The sequence below is a fragment of the Uranotaenia lowii genome, chromosome 2 (genome assembly GCF_029784155.1).
Source record: "Uranotaenia lowii strain MFRU-FL chromosome 2, ASM2978415v1, whole genome shotgun sequence".
Taxonomy (NCBI): Eukaryota; Metazoa; Arthropoda; class Insecta; order Diptera; family Culicidae; genus Uranotaenia; species Uranotaenia lowii.
In genome coordinates, this window is record NC_073692.1 from 24,333,316 (window position 1) to 24,357,112 (window position 23,797).

Sequence of the window (23,797 nt, forward strand, 5' to 3'; positions counted from 1 at the left end):
AATATTAGATGGTAAATTCAACTTTACTCATATGATTGGTTCAACTATAGATATTGTAGGTTCAACTTCACTTACATGATTGATTCAACTACATATTTATATATTTAAATTTATATTTTATCACATATCATATCACGGTTTCATAACTTGAACAATCCCAACAGTTGATGATTGAATCCTGCAGCTTAAGAACAGCCAGCAGTTTTGGTTCTACATGGGTCAACCTTTGACGTCACAATCCTGGAATCCGAAAACTATACACAGTAAACGAAAATTTCCGAGTTCGGTAATTGTTTTACCGAAATCTTAACATGTGTAAATCGCGGAACTGTTCGGTAATTTTTTCTGTAAAAAATAAACGAACATCGGTAAATCGATTCTTCATTTACCGATGTTCGTTCGTTTTTTACCGAAAAAATTACCGAACAGCTTAACGATTTGTTGAAAACGTTAAAAAATGCATTTTAAAAAATTTTGCCAAAAGCTGAAAACCAACCACTGTGGAGGCATAATGAGAACCCTGAGCGCGATCCCGGAGGCTGTATACGACGATGTTGACGAAGTTTGACTGCGTGGCAATGGACGACGAAACCTACGTCAAAGCCGACTCCAAGAAGCTTCCGGGACAGTGTGGCTTCAAGCCACAGGTACAGATGGCTCGCCAAACCAGATATTTATTCGCGAACTTTGACAGTTTCATGTGCTTGAAAATATCTGTTAGCTTTCCCCTTCCTTTTGCCGTATAAAACTCCTGTCCCGGAAGCTGCTTGTAGTCGGCTTTGACGTAGGTTTCGTCGTCCATTACCACGCAGTCAAACTTCGTCAGCATCGTCGTGTACAGCCTCCAGGATCGCGCTTTGGCCGTCGTATTTTGTTTATCATCGCGAATTGGAGTCACTACCTTCTTGTAAGTCGATAGTCCGGCTCGTTTTTTGGCTCGATGCTCGGTTGTAGACGATAAACCCAGTTCATTTGCGGCATCTCGGAGAGAGAGGTTAGGGTTTCGCTCGAAACTACCGGCAACTCTCTTTGTCGTCTCAGCGGCTTCCGGTTTTCGATTTTCCCCCGATCCAGAGTTCCTGGCTGTCGACAAACGTTCCCCAAACACTTTAATTACATTTGTAACGGCTGATTCGGCAACTTTTAGCGATTTTACCAGCTTTGCGTTCAAGTAGCTCGGATTTTCGTGTTGCGCGAGCAGAGTTTTGATACGCTGCTCTTCTTCCTTGGACGGCATTTTGACAACTGAAGAGTGAATTCCAAAATCAAAATAGGAGCAACACTCTACACACATACACACCTTCAAAATGAGGGGTGTTCAGGTTTTTTAAATGCAAAATTGAAAGAATTAAGAATATTGACCAGATTTTGACCGTATCACCCTTTATGGCGTGTGCAAACTTTACAATTTATCAGTTTTGAGTTAAATTGATCTTTGATAACTGATAAACTTTTGAACTTACATGGAATTTCAAGTCCGATTATAAATCTATTATTTATCCTTCATTTTATCAGCGATTCAGATCTTTCCTGGATATTTCAGTTTCACAAATACAACGATTTAAAAATTTAAATTCTAAAATTTAATTTCATTTGAATAGATAAGAGAACAACTTTTTCTGACATCATTCAAGAAAATATTTTGCCGAAAACTGCAAAACGATTGTTTTATTCTTTAAAAAATATTAATAAATCTATTTGGTGTAGAGTCGGATTGGGATGGAAATAATTTCGCACGCGGTTAAAAGTTTGACTGTTTTATTCGACGGTTAGACTACAATTGCCTTGTTCGTTCTTGTTTTTCACACAAAAGGCCTCTTTCCTCACTCACACACACAGACATTCATATTTGACGGAAACGTAATCATACGAAACGCACAAACTGACAGCTCGCCCCGCCGGGCTGCCAGTAAACCAATCTCTCACACGGAAAACACACTACAACTCGGCCATTCCTGACTAATGATCGTCTCGATCACATAAAGGTTAGAAAAGACGATTACCTGCGTCCTGCTCGGGGTTAGTAAACACATAAACACAAACACATAACTAACTACGTCTGGCAAGTGTTGCTTTCTACGTGAGTGCATTCTTCATCAAAAGGGGTCCTCCAATCGGCCCATTTCTTAATTCGAGCGGACTCAATGATACCATCATAAGGAAGTTGGGAAATTTGACAATTCTCTATGTCTCGAATCACGTATCTGTCGTTTGGCAACACCTTATGAACACGATAAGGCCCTCTGTACTTCGGAATAAATTTCTTATTAGTGCCAATAGTAGTGTCAACATTACGTATCACAACATAATCACCTTCAGAAAAGATTTGCGGACCTTTATGGTTTTTGCCAAATGAGGCAGAATTTCTAGACTGAGAAATTTCAATACGACTAGAAGCAGCTTCACGTAATGCAGGCAAATCCCGAACTTCTTTCAAGTCAGACCTATCTTCCAAATATTCAGACAAACTATCAACATCGCGTCCTCTTTGACCAACACCAAATAACAGAACTGAAGGAGTTTCATTCGTACTCGAATGAACGGAATTATTCATAGCGTATTCCACTTTACACAACATTCTCACCCAATCTGCATGTTGAACAGGTTCTGAAAGTTTCCCTAACATAGACTTAAGAACACGATTCACTCGCTCAACCTGACCATTGGCCTGAGCAGACGCTGTAGCTATTTTCACATGCTCAATATTGTTATCCAACAGATAAGCTTCAAAGTCTAACGAGGTAAAACACGATCCTCGATCACTGATAATTCTTCGTGGTCTACTATAACACTCGAAATATTTGTCCAGACAAGCACATACTTCCTTCGTACTCGTAGAATTCACAGCGTACAATTTGACGAACTTCGTGAAAGCATCAACAACAACCAAAATATGTTTTCTTTTAGACAGAATCGACGGAAGGGGCCCAAAATGGTCAACATGAATTGTATCGAACGGAACAGGTTTTTTCGGAATGCTATGCAGAATACGACCTCTATCGGAATTTGAATCGGAATACATAATACAACGGACACAATTTTTGACGTAATTCTCAACCTTATCTTTCATTTTCGGAAACCAATATGCATCTTCAACTGATCCAATGTTTTCATAATACCCAAATGACATAACTTCTCATGGACATTGCGTATAACATGATTTTCCATTTCGGCAGGAACGTAAAACAAAAGTTTTCCTTCAACAGACGAACGATAAACCAATCCATCATCCAAAGCGAAATTCTTAACAATCTTCTTTTCAAGTTCCTCTCTCAATACCAGAATTGTAGGATCACGTCCTTGAGCCAATTGCAATTGAAAATCAATGTCATCAGGACTGATAGCAGAAACAATTTGATCAGGATTACTGGAAATGCGGCTCAAGGCATCAACATGATTCATAAGTGTCCCACTACGATGCTGAATGGTATAGTGAAAGTTCTCCAACTCTAATGCCCATCGTGCTATTCTGGCGTTTACACTTTTCTTATTTAACGTCATAGCAAGAGAGTTACAATCCGTAATAATCCGGAACGGAATACCTTCCAAGTAGATTCGGAACTTACGCAATGAGTAAATAATAGCCAATGTTTCCAATTCAAAGCTATGATAACGAGACTCAGCAGAAGTTGTTGGTTTAGAAAAATAAGCAACCGGAAGAAGCTTCCCATCATCTTGTTTTTGCAAAAGAATTCCACCAAACCCCTCAGAACTGGCATCACAATGTAACTCAGTTCCCCGTGATGGATTGTACAGTGCCAACACGGGAGCGGAAATCAACTTATCACGTAGGGACTCAAAAGCCCGTTTGCAACTTTCATCGAACTCAAACTTGTTCCCTGGCTTAACCAAGTTTCGTAATGGTAATGCTATGGAAGAAAAAGACGGTACAAAACGCCGGAAATAAGAGAATAACCCAAGACACTTGGTCACTTGTTTGACGTCTGTCGGATAACTTATTTTCTGGATGGCTTCTAAATGTGAATTGTTTGGCCTAATACCTTTATCACTAACTGTGAAGCCCAATAACTCTATTTCAGTAAAACAAAACTGACACTTCTTTAATTTTATCTCCAAGCAGAACTCAGCCAATCTTCGCAGAACACGGCCCAACAAATCAAAATGCTCGGAAATCGTATTAGTGGCCAACGTAACATCATCCATATACACCACAACGGAACCTTCCTTGATAAACGTATCCAACACCATGTTGATAAACCGCTGAAACACGGCAGGAGCACTCCGCAATCCAAAGGGCATCTTAACATACTCATATTGTCCACCGGGTGTCACAAAAGCCGTAAACGGAACAGAATCTGGTGCCATGTTTACTTGATGGAATCCATTCTTCAAATCCAAAACAGAGAAATATTTTTTTCCTTCAACTCGCTCCAAGCAATCCTCAATGAGCGGAATCGGATAACTATCACGCACGGTAGTTTTGTTCAGCGACCTATAATCAATGCACATACGACGTTCACCGGATTTCTTCGTCCTCAAAACAATAGGAAACGAATAGGGGGAATGACTGGGCCGGATTATACCAGCAGACAATAACCCATCAACAATTTTATCCACCTCAACTTTATCAGCATAAGAAAGTCGCCGCGGACCATAACTAATGGGAATATCGGAAGTCAATTTTAACCTCATTTCATAAGAGTGATGCCTTTCCGGAATATTTTTGAGATCCAAATAATTATCTTTGATCACTTTCATAAGTTGATTTCATAAGTTCATTCATGTTGAGTATCTAATTTCAATTTTGGATTAATAGTGATTTGATCATCGGCCTCAATTGCGAAAATGTCGGGAACATCAACGACCAAGTTGTTGACATTATTTAACCGTAAATATGCCGAACAAACGGAACAATTTCTCAACGTACCCGTATCGTCACTTCGGAACAAATCGTACACACAATGTAACAAGCTATCGTTGTCTCGCCTCTTGAGATCGGAATGGTGGCGGAACTGGAACGTATTTCCCGGAGTTTTGCGTACCGTCGAGACAGTTGCTTGAGTTGTGCCAGGTCCTTGGCCGGATACAGAACCGTAATATCTGCGGAACGATCCCGGAACCCATCGATGATGAACAGAACGGTTTGTGCTTCTTCAATATTGGCGCGCGAAGCAATTTCCTCCATCTTGAAAATGTATCCCAACACCGATGTCTTGCTGCTGGTGAACGTAGTTTTCTTGAGCAATCCAATGATTTCCACTGCTGTACAGGAATGTCCAAAAGTTTCCAAAAAGCTTGCACGGAATTCTTCGTAGGTGGCGGAACGGTCAATTCGTAGGAACCACCCGGCTTCAGTGTCCGGCTGCATCAATCGGCGTATGCACTGCAGGCGGAATTGGGAATTTCCTCCGACGGAATCGCAAGCACTTTCGAAGTCGTCCAACCACCTCTCGGGGACGTACGTGTCGCTTCCAGCGAACGATGGGATGAGATATTGTATGTCTGAGAATTCGGCTGGCCGAGCAACTAAAACTTCATTGCCAGCCAGCTCCCGGCGCAAATTAGTAATTTGCTCTTTCTTCGAACGCGCGAACATCATGGCGACTGCAGCACCGAACGAATCCCACTTCTGAAGTTGTAGAGTCGGATTGGGATGGAAATAATTTCGCACGCGCTTAAAAGTTTGACTGTTTTATTCGACGGTTAGACTACAATTGCCTTGTTCGTTCTTGTTTTTCACACAAAAGGCCTCTTTCCTCACTCACACACACAGACATTCATATTTGACGGAAACGCAATCATACGAAACGCACAAACTGACAGCTCGCCCCGCCGGGCTGCCAGTAAACCAATCTCTCACACGGAAAACACACTACATTGGTTAATTTTTTTTTTAAATATCGGCCCGTATTTTGCAGAATTAAAAAAAATTGTCGATATTTTAACTTCTAAAATTAGTTTCTCAGAAGTCGAAACACTTTTGCCAAAAGTGTACACATTTTTTTTTTAAATTTTTACCGATTTTCAGAAGTTACCTCGAAAATAAGAGCTGAATAAAAAATTGGCATAATTGGAATCAGGAATCAGGTAATTTATAACCGAAGACGGCTATTTCAATTTACTGTGGAGTCGAGTAAAGTGTGTTTAAAAATAATCCAGACGTTTGAAAAATTTTAAAGCAAACAATATATTCATTTCTCACAGGATTTCTTTCACGGAAAAAATGTCCCATTTGTTTTAAAAACATTTAATCGTTTTATTTGTCATCTTAAGGTACACAATAGTGATCGTCACCTAACACTTGGAAATTATTGTTTGATTTTCTTCATTCGATTTAAAAAGGTGGCGATTGCGTCTTACGCCAACGAACAAATTCGTTGGCTACACTTTATAACACTACGATTAAGTTGGTAGAACGTGCGGGTGTGCTGTGAATTTTCGGGTGATCTTAACGGATCTGCTTTCCATTTACAATCGATTATCGAATTTATCTTAATGGTGGGTGAAATGTGCTTGATGGTTCGAGAACGATAGAAAAAATCTTTCCCGGCAGTTTATCTACGGAGAGTAGATGTTATGAAAAGCTGGGTCGTTTTGTTTCCCAAAGGATGGTTACGTTTCCAAATGAAACTTTTTGATTTCTAGAACTTTTATTTTTTTATTGGGTTTTCATTTTATATTCAGTGTTTCAGGAATGTGATGTGTAGAATAATTTTCTAAATTATTGTTTAATGGTAACTAATTGTCATGCTTGTAACCGGTGCTCAGCAATAAGCTTCATCTAACTTTTTTTTTGTCTATAAGGAACACTTTTTCGTGAACGTTTGTGGTTTTGTGGTAAGAATGATTCTGTTTGGAAAATTCTCTTTATACTTTTAAATATCACCTCATCATTTGAAGAACAATACTTTAAAAAAAATCTGATCACAAATCGTTGTTTTCTTCAAACCTATCAACAAAACTATAGCCATGGTTGCTCGTCTAGCTTCCGCCTTAAATCCTAACTGAGTAACAATTCGGGGGTGCTTCATTAAACTATACGTAAAAGGGGGTTAACAAAGACTAAACATCCATATCTAAATCAACTACATCAGATGACAAACTTCAACAAATACTATTTAACACTTTCCGTTTTGTCCATTTCGGAAGCAAAGTTTTTCTTTTTATACATCTTGACTTGTGGTTCCATATCGCAACTTGCATTCAACTTGTTTTTCATTAATTTAGTACGAATATCGTTTATTTGGCTTTGGTGTTGAACTTTTTTCTCATGCATTTTGTTCGTGCTTGATGCGTCTTTGTTCTGGTCTAAATTAAGATAACTTCGACTGTAACTTAATACATTGCGTTTTACTTCGTACGTCTTTCATTACAGCTATTTATAAAACAAAGATCATTTATGGCAAAACGAGTATTTCGTATTTCCTATCAGGGCGAGTTCCCGGCCGAGGAAATGAGCGTTGAATAATTTTCTAAATTACTAAAATAATAAACAAATGAACTTTCGCTCTATAACTACATGTATGGTACACTAAAGTGATGTCTTTTTTATACAGTATTGCTAACATTTGTGCTTTTAGTTGCTAGTGGTAATCTAGAGATATGAATTTCCGAGCTGGCTCGAATGAGTCTCTGGAACACCGTGAGCTTAACGCGAAATAAAACCAGAGGCAGAGCGTCAATTTTGATATTGGAAAGTCATGAAAACTTTAGAAGTGGAAACAAGTGCCTTTTTGTTGTTTAAAAAAATAACCAATTGAGTATTCTGACTTCTGAGTCCTGAACTAGGTGTTGTAAATTTTTTTTTTCATATATTACAACACGTACATACTTACAAATGCGATGAACTAACCAACTAAGCCGCTGCGGCTTAAAAATTGTTCCGGGCGCAGCTGGTATCCCGAAAAAAGTTACAGTAAAGGCCTTGTGATCATAAAAATATCTCTGAAATGCACCCGGATTCATGGAACTGGAAATTTGTATAGAGTTTGGAATCCCGGTCAGCCCTGATTGGTGCACAACTGACCTTATTGCTAGAGAGGTCAGTTGGGCTAGCGATTGCTCGAAGTCGGTTGTTCATATTGGCTCTCATGATGGGAGAGTAAAAACTGAATAGACGCCAGGAGGGACTGGTTCTAGAGGTGTAAAAACGGAGGAAGCAGGTTCTACTGCCTTATCTAGAAAAGCTACCTCGCGAAGGACCTCTCGACCTACTGGTCAATGGCCACTTCTGTCACAATGTCACCGGATCGAGTGATGAAGCCAGATTTACGATGAAAGGAGGGAACCTAATGGGGGCAAATTACTTTTAGGACGACAATCTCAAGTAAATATTGAGCAAAGGACTTCGGGAAAAGCAGATTACAGCTGAAGTACAGAATGAGTCGAAATCATACAGCTTAAAGCTTAGGAAGTACTAATGTTTAGTAAGCCCGCCTTTACCACATCTCGTCGAAACCATGTCAGTTCTGCTTAAAAAAATCTTCGGAAGTAGCTGACATCCCTGGCCTCGCGATCAAGAAACTCTCTCTACAATGTACCCATGGAACTGGAAATTTGTGGAGGGTTTGGAATCCCGATCGGCCCATTTTCAAAGTTTATCTCGAGATTGGTGTACAAATGACCTTTATTGCTAGCTAGACGCTGAAGAGGTCAGTTGTGCTAGCGATTGCTAAACGTCGTTTTTTTCAGATGGAAGAGCAGAGAGTTCTACTGCCCTAAATAAAAAAAAAACTACCTCGCAAAAACCACTTTTAAGTATTGGACACAATCGAATTTGGGTCTGGAAAAATTGATTCTGATACGGTGACGTTTTGTCTGTGGTGACGTCTTTTGAACTGTCATCAAATCGAGTGTGGTAGCCAAATTTATGATGAAAAGAGTAGAGAAATTACTTCCAGGAGAGGAATTACTTCCAGGACGACAATCTTCAGTTAATATTATGCAAAGGACTTCGGAAAATGCAGCTTACAGCTGGAGTGCCGTAAGAGACGAAATAATACAGCTTAAAGCTTAGAAGAGAAAACAAATAGAGGAAAATTTTATGCACTCCAAATCAAGTGTGATATTAAACATCATTTCACCCAGAACAAGAAAAAAGTACTCTCAGATTATGTGCTATTGAATCCAATCGCGAGATCATGGAAATAGAAGCAACCAGCTGTTGCGAAGTGACGTGTTTTTGTCAAGTTGTTGCAAATTACCTCGAAAATTTGAAAAATGTTCGGAAAAAAAAGGATATGCGCCGATGGACAAGACTTTTGTGACAAGAACAAGTAACATGGACAAGGGCGGATATTGATGTAATTACAGCTTATAAAATAACCGGAAGTCACCCTCAAAATATTGGGACCCACCTCAATGGACGACGAAACCTACGTCAAACAGGATTCAGGAACACTTCCCGGGCCACAATTCTACACGAAATTGACAAGGACGGACGGACAAGGAGGTGGATGATGCCGACTGCACGATGGCAGTGGAAAAAAAATTGAGCAGAAAGCTCTAGATGGCGACCTACATATTTGTACCTATGGTCTGGGGTCCTGATCCTCTATAAAAAGCATCAGTATCCCCCTCTCTTCTGGCCCGATTTGTTATCTGAATATTACGCCAAGCCTGTATACTGCAGTGGCTTTCAAACAATAAAATCCGATTCGTCCTCAATCCACAAAATTCTCCAGATCTCCGACCGATTGAACGATACTGGGCGATTATGAAGAGGATCTTTAGGAAGGAGGAGGAAGATTCTCAAAGCATGGAAGAATTCGAGAGAAATTTCAAGGCAGCATCCAGGGAATGCACAAAAGCTACTGATGGAAGGCATTTCATCGAAAGTGCAATTATTCTTTAGAACATAAATTTTTGACTTATGTTTACCATGATATTGTTTCTAATCATATTGATCTTCAATAAGCCGGATAGGAAAAAATTAAAATAATAAAATTATTTCATTTTTATTCACAGAAAGCTGTTGCAGAAGAGTTTTCGATACAGTCCTCACATGTTGCCGGGATTGACGACAGAAACGATGGTGTCATTTCCTCCAGCTTGACCGAATCGTCTAACACTTGTTACCTCGCATCGCTCGAGTTCTACGACATAAACTTGACCTTGTCGTGCTTTTACGTTTAGGACATCTACGAAAAGCTGACCGCTGTTGACCCAACGGAAGGATCTGGTCCTGACGGCATACCTCCTGCAGTTCTGAAACATTGCACTCTATCTGTTGCTGCCCCGATTAGCAGAATTTTAAATCGATCACTTAAGGAAACGTTTCCTACCCAAGCAACCAAAAGTCCCATATCTACTTAAACTCGTGCCTCGAAGGTTCAAATTTCGCTGAACAAAGGTTCCAAAGGGAATTGGTATTTTCTCGAATTTTTTCGAATGTGAGCATGTAAGTTCTAAAAGGTTCCTCAAATAGCCTTTTTGTGACACGGAAATCGCATCACTCATTATTAAAGTTATAAATAGGGCATGAAAACATTGGATTGCTTCGTATCAGCCTATCGGTGCTTTCGCGAAATTTAGAAATCACGAGCTTTCGACACCCCATCTCGCGTACCGCAGGGAAGTCACCTTGGACCCCTTCTGTTCATAGTTTTCGTGAATGACTTATGTAAAACTTTTCAATCCGACACTTTGCTTTATGCTGATAGTCTGAAGCTGTTTAGGAAGATTATCAGTGCCGTTGACTGTCTTGTCTCACAAAACGACACGAAACATGCCTGGTGCCGCTTAAATGGAATGACGGCAAACGCCAAAACATGTAAGATAGTCAACTTCACTCGTGCACGAAGCACAGTCAACTTCAAATACCAACTCTCGGGATCTACATTGGAGAATGTCAAGTCCACTCTCGACCTGGGTGTGAAAATTGTCAACTAACTAACATTCGCTGAACACATCGCGCTCACGTCTGCGAAGGGATTTGCCGCATTAGGATATTTGCGTCGCCGCTCAGGTATGGGCTCCTACTCAGAGTACACACTATTACCGACTTGAACGTGTCCAGCAAAGCTTCGTTAGGTACGCTCTACGGCGCCTTCCTTGGAACGCACCATGAAGGACTTCCGCGGTACGAGCGAAGGTTTGCCGTGATAAGCATTGCTTCTCTTGAAAAGCGTCGTACCGAGCTTCAACAAGCATTTGATTTTTATGCTTAGCCAATCGTGTTGACTCTGCTTACGTACTGGAACGTGTCAACCTTTACATATCCACTAGGACACTACGACAACGTCAGTTCCTCTGGATACCTTTCCACCATACTGCATATGGCCGAAACCATCTTTTTAAACTTCTTTGTAAACGTAGATTTAAATTAGGATTATGCAGTATTTCTTAGTTTCAAGTTATAGTCTTTACGGTATTTCAATCAAAGACGAACTAAATAAAAAGAAAGTACGAAGGATAGTCATGGTTCGGGGATTAGATTGAAGTCTTTGAGACCCAACCGGTTGTCCTCTACGAGCACAAGACGTGGATATTGCTCGAGGAGGATCTGCGCACACTCGATTCGAGCGACGAGTGTTAAGAACCATCTTTGGCGTCGTACAGATAAACGGAGTATGGAGACGAAGGATGAACCACAAGCTCGTGCGACTCTACGGCGAACCCAGTATCCAAAAGCAGGCTAAAGCTGGACGGATGCGCTGGGCAGGACGTTTTGCGAGAACGCCGGACGCCTGTCCTGCAAATCAGGTGATTGATATGAATCCGGTAGGAACGAGACGAGCAGGGCGCAACGAGCGAAGTGGTTAGACAAAGTGAAGCGTGATCTGGCGAAGGTTGGATGCTTGGGAAATTGGAGATCGATTGACATGGACCAAGTGAATTTAGGGAATTATGTTCAACAAGTTAAGTCGTGAGACGGAAAAACATGTACCTCTGAGACCCGACGAGACGTTGAAGCCATGCATAGTGCTTTGTGAAGAATCTCCTAAAAGGCCCTGTTTTACTCGAATTGACAAGAGAGATACAGTGAATACTTAAAGATCGTTCTTTAACCGTACGAGTAGGTTTCTTTAGTTTGGACAGGTCATCCAACCCATGAAGACCGCTCAGGGGTGCTTCAAGAACTACCTACAAAGGTTCGGACATCTGGCCACGACTTTCTGCCAAGAATGTGACGTCGCGTTTGAGACACCCGGGCACCTGATATTCGTTTGTCGAAGGAAGGTTTGAATGGTACGTTGCCCTTGCGTACCAGAAACGGCAGCCGGAAATTTTGTGCAGAAAAAGTACGACGAAAACGGAACTTGACCTTTCACGATTGCTTTCAAAGGTATTTGGAATCTCGCAGCAAATCGCGATCGGTGTAGAATGATCTCACTTTTGGTGTGTATCTGAGCACAGTGCGTAGTAGGTCCGACCTTCACCTTGATGGGTGAAGCATACCTTGACTATTACCACAGAGAGTTATTACCTGTTGTGTACTTCCGATTCATTAGGCAAAACCAATCGAAAGAAGACCCGCATTTCGAGTTCAGGTTTTGGCTCAGGATTCGTAGGAATGATCAATTCGTCTTGTTATGTGTGCATCCAAATAGACATTCTAAGCTGACCTCAGAGATCATATTCAGAAACCTTAATTACAACAAAAGTTGTAGGCATATTTTAAAATGAATTATTTGATAATTTTACTCTTTGAATCCAAAATCTACGCTCTTGTCAATCAAAAACCCCGTTGGCAGCTCTGCCCTCTGGTTATGTTCCTAGGTACCTAAATCTTACTGAGTGCTAACAGGAATTTATTCAAATTGTACATTGCGTGTTCCGATTGACCGGACCTCCTAGTTATGCGGAGCCCAGTCTCTGGGACCGATGAGGTCAGGTGACCTGCAACGGTTTCGAGTCTTCTTCGTCGTCCTCGTCGTTGGTTTCCATTTTAATCTCCAGATGTGGACTGTGGGAACTTCCGGCGGGCGAGGCTGGTTCCGAGGCTGGTGACGAACTGCGCGATGAGCTCTGATCGAGCGGCGTGGACGGTTGCTGGTGATGGTGGTGTGGCTGCTGCTGCTGCAGGGAGGACGGAACTTGCAGTGGTGAGTGCTGCTGTTGGTGGTGGAGTTGCGATGGTGAGTGGTGAGGTGGTTGCATTCTCAGCGGGATAGGCAGGTGGGTGATCTTGCCCATGAAGGAACGAATTTCTTCAAAGTAGGAATCTTCCGGGATACCTCGGGAGTTTCGTCGAGCTGTTCGGAAGCGCTCCTCCAGACCCAGTCCGAGGCCGGCAGCATCGGCTTCGTGTTTCTTGAGGTGCCGATCCAGGTTTGTCTGTTGACCGAAGCAGCGTTCGCATAGGGCACATTTGAAGGGACGCTCCTTGTTGTGGATGTTCCTTACGTGACGCTGCAGATTGCTCGATATGCTGAAGGAACGTTCGCAGTATTTGCATTTGTACGGCTGCTCTCCGGTGTGCGTTCGCAGATGTCTCGTGAGGTTTGCGGATCGAGGGAAAACTTTGCCACAGAACTTGCAGGCGTAACGGTCCTTGTTCTTGGTAGCCCCCGGTGGGAGATTGTGATTAATACTATTGGAGTTGTTGTTATTGTTGTTGGAGATTCCGTTCGTGCTCTGTCGAAGTCGTGAGAGGCTTGCGGCTAGGACGTCCTGTTCCTTCAACCGTTGGAGATCGTACGATACCGGTGATCGGGCAGGCAAGAACGACTTCGGGTAACCGGGCAGTGGCAGACCAGCTTTCGCGATCGCCTCCAACATCAACGGATTGATTCCCGGTGGAGGAAATATCGCAGGGCTGTGATTCCCCAAATTCGATATTCGGAACTCATCCTTAACACTGATGTGATTGTTGTTCGTGAATTTAACATTATTGTTGTTATTATTATTATTGTTGTTCAAAGAGGGACTTTTACTACAACTTTCCGTGCTGTTGCTACTCAGGTTGTTGTTGTTATCCTGCAACCCCTGGTCGGCTTTGCCATCTTCCAGTGGCGTTCGGGAGCTCGTTTCTTCTTCGTCGGAATTTGAACTGCAGCTGGTAGAAGATTTCTTGTGATCCACCCGCAAGTCCAGCGGTTGATCCAGCAGACTCTGTTGCTGATGCAGAAGATTCGACGACGAGGAACGATTGCTGGAGGAAAAGTCGAACGGCAGCTGCGCGGAAATAGTGGAACCGAGGCCTAGCAGCGGGTAGACCGCTCCCTGCTTCGGGCTGGGTAACATCTTCCGAGGGGAGTGATCTTTTTCTCGCATCTTTCAGGGGGCGACACACTTCCGGGACACACCCTCAGCAGCAGCCGGGCATTCCTCCGTTGGACGTCCGGGTGATCTGAAAAATTGAGAAAAGAAAAACTTTGTTTAATGCAGGAAACAACTCAGAATAACCGATTGCGGCGGCATTCAGAGGCTGTTGAGAGTATGAAATAAGAAAAATGGATTGCATCAGGAGAGGCGTGGTATTTTTAGTACCTAAACATCTTCACATGTATCAGTTGCTTCATTAATTTTCAAGTAATGCGGAAAAATGCTACTAATTTTACAATTTTGACAAATTTGACAATTTGAACTATTCAGACCATTTTGATAATTTTGTAAATTTTGATAATTTTGACAATTTTGACAATTTTGACGATTTTGACAATTTTGACAATTTTGATTATTTTGACAATTTTGACAATTTTGACAATTTTAACAATGTTGACAATTTTGATAATTTTGACAATTTTGACAATTTTGACAGTTTTGACAATTTTGACAATTTTGACAATTTTGACAATTTTGACAATTTTGACAATTTTGACAATTTTGACAATTTTGACAATTTTGACAATTTTGACAATTTTGACAATTTTGACAATTTTGACAATTTGGACAATTTTGACAATTTTGACAATTTTGACAATTTTGACAATTTTGACAATTTTGACAATTTTGACAATTTTGACAATTTTGACAATTTTGACAATTTTGACAATTTTGACAATTTTGACAATTTTGACAATTTTGACAATTTTGACAATTTTGACAATTTTGACAATTTTGACAATTTTGACAATTTTGACAATTTTGACAATTTTGACAATTTTGACAATTTTGACAATTTTGACAATTTTGACAATTTTGACAATTTTGACAATTTTGACAATTTTGACAATTTTGACAATTTTGACAATTTTGACAATTTTGACAATTTTGACAATTTTGACAATTTTGACAATTTTGACAATTTTGACAATTTTGACAATTTTGACAATTTTGACAATTTTGACAATTTTGACAATTTTGACAATTTTGACAATTTTGACAATTTTGACAATTTTGACAATTTTGACAATTTTGACAATTTTGACAATTTTGACAATTTTGACAACTTTGACAATATAGACTATTTTGACAATTTTGAAAATTTTGAAAATTTTGACAATTTTGACAATTTTGACAATTTTGACAATTTTGACAATTTTGACAATTTTGACAATTTTGACAATTTTGACAATTTTGACAGTTTTGACTATTTTGACAATTTTGACAATTTTGACAATTTTGACAATTTTGACAATTTTGACAATTTTGACAATTTTGACAATTTTGACAATTTTGACAATTTTGACAATTTTGACAATTTTGACAATTTTGACAATTTTGACAATTTTGACAATTTTGACAATTTTGACAATTTTGACAATTTTGACAATTTTGACAATTTTGACAATTTTGACAATTTTGACAATTTTGACAATTTTGACAATTTTGACAATTTTGACAATTTTGACAATTTTGACAATTTTGACAATTTTGACAATTTTGACAATTTTGACAATTTTGACAATTTTGACAATTTTGACAATTTTGACAATTTTGACAATTTTGACAATTTTGACAATTTTGACAATTTTGACAATTTTGACAATTTTGACAATTTTGACAATTTTGACAATTTTGACAATTTTGACAATTTTGACAATTTTGACAATTTTGACAATTTTGACAATTTTGACAATTTTGACAATTTTAACAATTTTGACAATTTTGACAATTTTGACAATTTTGACAATTTTGACAATTTTGACAATTTTGACAATTTTGACAATTTTGACAATTTTGACAATTTTGACAATTTTGACAATTTTGACAATTTTGACAATTTTGACAATTTTGACAATTTTGACAATTTTGACAATTTTGACAATTTTTTACAATTTTGACAATTTCGACAATTCTGGGAATATCGACAATTTTGACAATTAATCAATTTTGACAATCAATCAATCAAGTTAATTTTTATGTTATACCCTAAAAAGTGAATTGAGTAAGATATATACAGTATGAACTAAATACAATGCCTCAACTACATTATGTGTTTTATTAAATGTAGTTTTAAATCATTCAAGTAAACCTTTTGTAGACCTGACACAGACTTGTAATGGTTTTTGGTAAAATGAATAGTTTATTCGTGAAATGAATTTTTAAACCATAACCCATTAACATTACAAAATGTTCTTTGTAATTATATTCATTTCAATTCCAAAATTAACTGGAATTAAAATACGTATCGACAGTTACACACCTAGAAAGCTTCCTAAAACTGAGTAAGTACCCGAAAGCATTCAAAAGAGTTCGTGTTTCAGTTTCTAAATATTCGCTAAACATTCCAATCGTCCATTCAAAGTCAAAGTTTCTTTATTCAAAGTCACTCCGAAAGTTCACGTGCGGCCTTTCTACAACGTGGACTTATGGCAGACCGTGTCCCGAGAATTTACGGGACCCAGCGAGCTTAATTCACCTGCGCTTGCCATCTCGGTAGGTTGGACCACAATCGAGGCCCGAAGCGGCCATGAATTTTCGCTCCGGCCAGGGCGACCCTGTCAATGAAAAGTTAATTGGCTGGAATTGTTGGCACTCGCTTCTTGTCGTCCTCGAGCACCTACCTACTACCTAGTTCCATTGGGAGTTGTTCGATGACGACGTCGACGACACCGGATCCGATTGCAATCACCTGAACTAGCTCAAGAGAGCCAGCCACTATTGTACTTCATGTGCATTCCTGGGCCGATTGAATAAAAAAAAATGTCACCCGAGCACACTTTCTTCGAGGCGCACGAGTTACAAGATTTATCCTCCCGGTTCGGGAATTAATGTTTCAATTAAGATTGGCTTGGAATCGTTAGGCTGTTTGTGGCTCCCTCCTTCGAAAGACGACTTTCACAGATCCAGATCAATTACAAACGGACCATCCCCGGAGAAAGAAATTTATTACGTCTCTATTTGAGCCTGACGCGCTCTGTTGTGACAGGCCCGCGTTGGAACAGTTATATAGTACTTAGAGCAAGTTTACTTTTGTTGGGAAAAAGTGGTAGAAATTTTGACAGCACATTTTGAAAATTTTACCATGCAAAAACATTTTCAAGATCTACGGCCTTCAAGTTTTTTTTACAAAACGTGTTCTATTTTCGCATGCTGTGATACAAAAATAGCAATATTTCTATCACAGACGGCTGGAATAGAAACAATGCTGTAAAAAAATAAAGCTCCCAAAGATCTTGAAAACATTTTTGCATGGTAAAATTTTCAAAATGTGCTACAAGTGTCAAAATTTCTACCACTTTTTCCCAACACGAGTGAACTTGCTCTTAGAGGGTCCGGCTATTGAACTGTTACAAAACTTTGAGAATGATTATTGCGAAGCTTACAAAACCGAATTAGATGACACCTTGTATTTTTTTTGTGAATATTATTTTTAAGCTGTCAGAGGATATTTTGGTGATTTTGTAATCAAGTGTTTTTTTTGTGCTCAATTGCCTAACTCCAGGCTGTAAAACGGCAGAAAGACATATTTCGTGAGCTGTCCAATATACGTGCATGTCATCGTCAAGCTACAGTGGCGACACTTACCATGGTCAAGATGATCTTGCGCCCTGAGAAAACTCCTCGACGTAGTATCACTAAATTAGCGATTTAATATTTCGGATTCGGATAACCACCAAGCCCTACAAAAACCCAAGGTTTCAAAACCTTCCGGTAGAACAAATGCAAAATTTGAGAATATCGTGTTTTTTAACAGATGAATTCGTTGACACACAATGGTTCGTAAAAAAAAAACAAATAAGTGCCAGAAAGATCACGAACCTATACATACGTATAATTTAAATTAAGAAATTTAATGACCGTCGAAAAGAGCACCAGTGTACGAATTTTTGTCTTTTTCGGCTGCTAACAACGAAATTATGTCTAAAATATTATAAAAGTTATACGAACTACCCCTTTTCAGTCTGATTCAAAATTTTAATTCAAAAATCAATTATCCGTTTTGTAAAACACCCGTGAATGAATTTTTGTCTGGATCTCATACAATTATTGCAAAAACGTTAAACAGTAAATGAGGACGACCCCTTTTTCTGTCGTCTAATGGAAAGTTTGTTATCAGGAATCGATTCTTCGTCCTGCAAAACTTTTATTTGAATTTCAATTTTTGCCCCTATATAATGCCTAACAATGCAGTTATTGCAAAAAAAATCGAAAACATTATGGACGACCCCTTTTACTAATTTTTTTGTCAGAATTTGACACGTGAAATCAACTATATACGCGGTAAAACTCGAATATGCAAATTTTCTTTATAATCCGATGTATAATCAAAACAAGCTTCAGCTCAAATGTCCTTTGATCGATTTTCGGAGCTCATTCATACTAACGTTTCTACTCTGAAATATCTCCTGGAGTCAGGATAAAGAAGTGTAATTTTGTGAGTCACGTCACTCGACTTGCAGAATAACCCCCAATATAGCAAAAACTTTGAACAGATAATATGGACGACCATTTTTGCCGACCCCTGCCTCGAGATTTGAAACCTGAAACAATTGAGCGTTCCTCAAAACTTCTATGTGGAAATTTTCATCTCAATCTGATGCATAATAACGTCAATACCGCAAAAACATTAAACAGTTTATATGGACGACCCCTTTCGCAGATCTCCGAATTAAAATTCGACTCCTGAAATCAATTACTCGTTCCTTGAAACCCTCACGTACCAAGTTTTCATCTTAATCCAATGTATTTGAGCATTTATATCGCAAAAACGGTGATAATATTGACGACCCTTTTGGCCGACCCTTGACCCTGAATTTGAAACCTGGAATCGATTGATCGTTCCTCAGAATACTCAAGTGCAAATTTTCATCAAAATCAAAACTATAATATCGCCAATATGTCAAAAACATTGAACAATTGATATGGACAACCCTTTTTTTCCGAACTCTTATACAAAATTTGGTAAATGGAATCGATTGTCCGTTCCTTAAAATCCCCGTTTGCAAATTTTCATCTCAATCCAATGCATAATAACGCCAATATCGTAAAAACATTAAAAAGTTTATTTGGACGACCCCTTTGGCCGATCCCTGACTCAGAATTTAATATCTGGAATCGATTGCTCATCCCTCAAAATACTCATGTGCACATTTTCATATCAATCCATTGCAAAATAACGTCAATATAGTAAAATCACTGAACAGTTCATATGGACGACCCCTTTTTCCGACCCCTGACACAAAGTTCAATACCTGGAATCAATTCTCCATCTCTCAAAACCTCTATGTGCACATTTTTGTCACAATCCGACGAAAAATAACGTCAGAAGGGAGCATCCCAAAATCTGAAAACATGTTTCATCATTCCGGGTCCTAATGAGTATCCATAACAAATTTCAGCTCTCTTGTTCTTAAGATGGCTGAGCCTATTGAGGACAAACAAACCCACAGAAATTGCTTTTTATGTATATACAGGATAAATACAAAAATGAAAAATGAAAAAGAAGAAATAATCTAAAGCAACTGGCTACAGAAAAACACCAACAATAAATATGATGATTTCTAATATAAACATTAGTTGAATCTGCAATATCTATAGATGAACTCAATTAATCAATCAAAAAATATAATAGAATCTATCATATCTATGGTTGAATCAAATATATGAGTATAGTTGAATGTACTATACTTATTATTAAATGCAGATAATCAACCTGGCGAGCGTGACCTCGTCCATTCTGCGTTACGGAGTGGCAGCCTGGAAGGCAGCCTTGAGGCAGCCTGCGTGTAATCAGCGCATACCGAACGGTGTCCTCGGTAGCTGCTGATGTTGTGGCGGGGGTCATGCCCATCTCGGTCTTGCTAGAGGAAGATGCCTTCTGCTACGAGAACAGGCACGTGCCCGACGGACGGAAACATGCCAGAGAGAACTCGCTGTCCAACTGGCAGCACCAGTGGGACAGCTCGGAACGTGGCCGGTGGACCCATCGCTTGATCCCTAATATCGGATCGGATGGATCGAAGACATGGTGAGGTGGACTTTTGCATGACACAGTTCCTGACTGGTCATGGCTGTTTCATGCAATACCACCATCGGTTTGGACACGGGGCTTCGCCATCCTGTCTAACCTTCGGAGACATAGTAGAGACGCCAGAACACGTAGTGTTCAGCTGTCCAAGGTTCGAGGAGGTACGTGCTACCATGCTTGCCGCCTGCGGACCAGACACGACAGCCGACAACATAGTGCAGAGGATGTGCGAAGACGCCAACACTTGGCGGGTGGTCAGCGATGGGTTCACCCGGATCATGACTGCCCTGCAGAGGAGTTGGAACCAGCACCAGTCCGCGATCGGTGTAGGGTGACTCCTTCGTCGGGGAACACCTGAGTAGTGTGCGTCCGACCCTGGCAGTAAAGCATACAAAGATAAGACTATACCTTCTGCGTATGCCGAGCTGCTAGGTACGTCGCGCGTCTGTGTGTAGGATACCTCCAACGTTATCGTCGCGGAGTATCCGAGTCGAACGCGCCCTCTACGACGGAGGCTGTGGGGATAAGACTATACCTTCTTCGCAGTCGAACTCGTAGGGGGAAGAGTATTCACGTCGCGGAATACTCTCGGGTAGAGTGGTCTCACGTCGCCGCCGGATGAGCCACTCGAGTCGGGTAGGATGACATCACCGTCGGGATTCATCTGAGTCGTAAGCGTCTAAGACCCGTACGTGTGCTGTGACAGGCGCGAGTCCAGGATAAGCTGCTCTCGATTCGGCACACGGCGGGCAAAAACCCTAGGGTTGCCAGCCAAAAAGGGAGGAGGAAGACCGGACCACGGTCGGAGTAGAATGTCCTTTCGGCGGGGGGCATTCGAGTAGTGTGCGTCCGATCCTAGCAGTAGAGCATACAAAGATAAGACTATACCTTCTGCGTATGCCGAGCTGTTTAGGTACGTCGCGATCGTTGTGTAGGATACCTCCATCGCCGCGGAGTATTTGAGTAGAACGCGCTCCCTACGAGGGAAGCTGCGGGGATAAGACTATACCTTCTTCGCAGTCGAACTCGTAGGGGGAAGAGTATTTACGCCGCGAAATACTCTCGGGTAGGGTGATTCACGTCGTCGGCGGGTGAGTCACCTGAGTCGGTGTAGGATGAATTCTTCGCCGGGAATCATCCGAGTAGTTTTCGTAAAGCCCCGGACGTGTGCTGTGACAGGCGCGATTCCAGGATAAGCTGCTCTCGATCGGCACACGGACGGGCAAAGAGGAGAGGGCCTCGAGCCAAGCCAGGCGGAGCCAAGACCTCAAGTCGTTAGAGGAGAGGTCATTGGCCTCTTGCAGTGGTCTCGAACAGAGGCGGAGCGTACGTTTTTCGTGGGAACCAAGCTAGTCTCGAGTTGCGAGTAAAGGCCGGACCTCGAGTCGTTAGAGGAGAGGTCCTTAGTCTTGAATCGTAACGAGAGGCAGGGTATATATGCTGGAGTTTGACTCGAACTGGAGTTTGCCGAAGAGCGCTTAAGCGCGGACTTGGTCTCCCATCTTGGGTACAGCCTTCGTTGCAGGTCCGGATGGGAATTATGGCCAGAGTCCCCAGGTGGACTTTATGGCGTAGGGGTACATAGTATCATGAGTCGTCCAATTGCACCCATGAACCCAGAGTAGCATACTGGGGGGACTCGGTCGCTCGCCGTGCCTTGGAATGCAATCCGTAAAAAGGATTTACCACCTGGGTGATCAACTAATAAAAAAAAAAGATAATCAACCATAGGACTAAAGTTGAATCTATTATACTTATGGTTGAGTGCGTAAAATCAATGATATACATATAGAACCTATTATGTGTATGGTTGAATCCACAATAGCATAAAGTTGAATGTTTTAGTCGGTCACGATAATCAAAAATAAGATTAAATGTAAGTGGAAAATTGTTTACAATACATACTTTTTTTTCCGTGAAAGGAGAAAAATTCGTAGCTAAATAAGTAGCAAAATGATGTTCATTCAACTAGGTCATGACATTTGTGAGCTAACGTCGCTGACCAAAAATTAGTATCGCATGACATAGCCATGCAAAGCAGTATCAAAGTCGATTGATATTGGCTGTCTGACACAGCTGATGATTGGTGATTTAGCGACAACATTATAAAACGACAAAACATTATAAAACATCAAAACGGTGTCCGCTTTCTTTCGTGAATATTTGTTATGTTTCTTTTGTTTTTGAGACTCTCTCAATGTATTACAGGAACTTTCCCATTCAAGCGTATTTAATTAATCTGAACTAGCCACCTCTGATTAGACTGCTCGTAACTTCTTTCAGACGCATAAAAAATATGTCTATTCCCTAACTCTTGTATTTAAAAAGATAGGTATTATAGGGTGAAATGCCAAATGCCGATGAAATTGCTACGCTATGAAATTGCTCTAACTTTTGAACCGTTGTTGATCGTTGCTTATAACTTTTTTAGGTCAAATTTGAGCATATCGGTGTCTTCGGAGAAGTTTGTCAATAAAATTAGCTCTATAATAAAAAACAATTATTTTTCTGATTAATACCCCTACAAGTGAGATAAAATTTCTTACTTCTCTGTCATAGGTTTAAGCTCTTTGATGTCTTCAACAAACTTGTTTAAAGTCAAATTTCCTACAACTTTGTCTCAGATGTCAAGTTTCTAAAATAATTATTATCCGAGATATCGGCCAAATAAGAAACCTAACCTCTAAAAATCAGTTTTTAATAATAACATTTTTCAGTTAATTTTATGTATAATAATATGTTCTACAAAGTTGTTTGTCTTACTAAAATACACCACTTTGTTGAACATTTCAAGTTTGTAAAATGTTAAACTGCAGAGCTATGCTTAAAAAATTACCGAAAATAGGGCTGTTTCACGCCTTATATTTTACAAAAAACCGGGCAACATCAGGCAGCCCGCTTAAGATGCAAAATAAAGTCGAACCGTCTGTATCCACTTGCATCCAAGAGAGATACATCAATTTTACTTTTCCATGTTTGCATTGAAAACAACGATTTCTATGAAAGCACATAAAGCGTATTCTACTGCATGTGTTTTCTTCTAGCTTTTTCCAGCGCGATGTCAGAAGCAAAGGTTTGGAAAAGCATTTTGATTTCAAGAGGTTAAGTTTCTTATTTGGCCGATATATCGGATAATAATTATTTTAGAAACTTGGCTGAGACAAAGTTGTAGGAAATTTGACTTTAAACAAGTTTGTCGAAGACATCAAAGAGCTAAAACCCATGACAGAGAAGTTAGAAATTTTATCTCACTTGTAGGGGTATTAATCAGAAAAATAATAGTTTTTTAATATAGAGCTAATTTTACTGACAAACTTCTCCGAACACACCGATATGCTCAAATGTGATCTCAAAAAGTTATAAGCAACGATCACGTTTTTCGCATTTTTGACCACTGTGCGTTGGGTGAATTTAATAAAAATTTGGGTGGATTTAGTTCATAGTTATTTGATTACATCCTGCAAGTTTTTAAGTCCTGTGATCAAAACTCGCGGAAATGGAGTCGAAAAACAGCTCGTGCGTGATAAAATCTTGCGC

The 23,797-nt window shown here is 40.1% G+C and overlaps 1 protein-coding gene across 1 annotated transcript in view; it reads right to left on the reverse strand.

Moving 5' to 3' along the window:
• Positions 1 to 9,721: 9,721 nt before the first annotated feature.
• Positions 9,722 to 23,797, reverse strand: part of LOC129745119 (histone-lysine N-methyltransferase MECOM-like) — a 207,817-nt gene continuing 193,741 nt past the window's right edge. Inside the window, exon 4 of the mRNA XM_055737967.1 lies at positions 9,722 to 14,254. Within this exon, the coding sequence (XP_055593942.1) occupies positions 12,793 to 14,178 (1,386 nt within the window). The 5' untranslated portion in view covers positions 14,179 to 14,254 and the 3' untranslated portion in view covers positions 9,722 to 12,792. The remainder of the gene's footprint in view (positions 14,255 to 23,797) is intronic.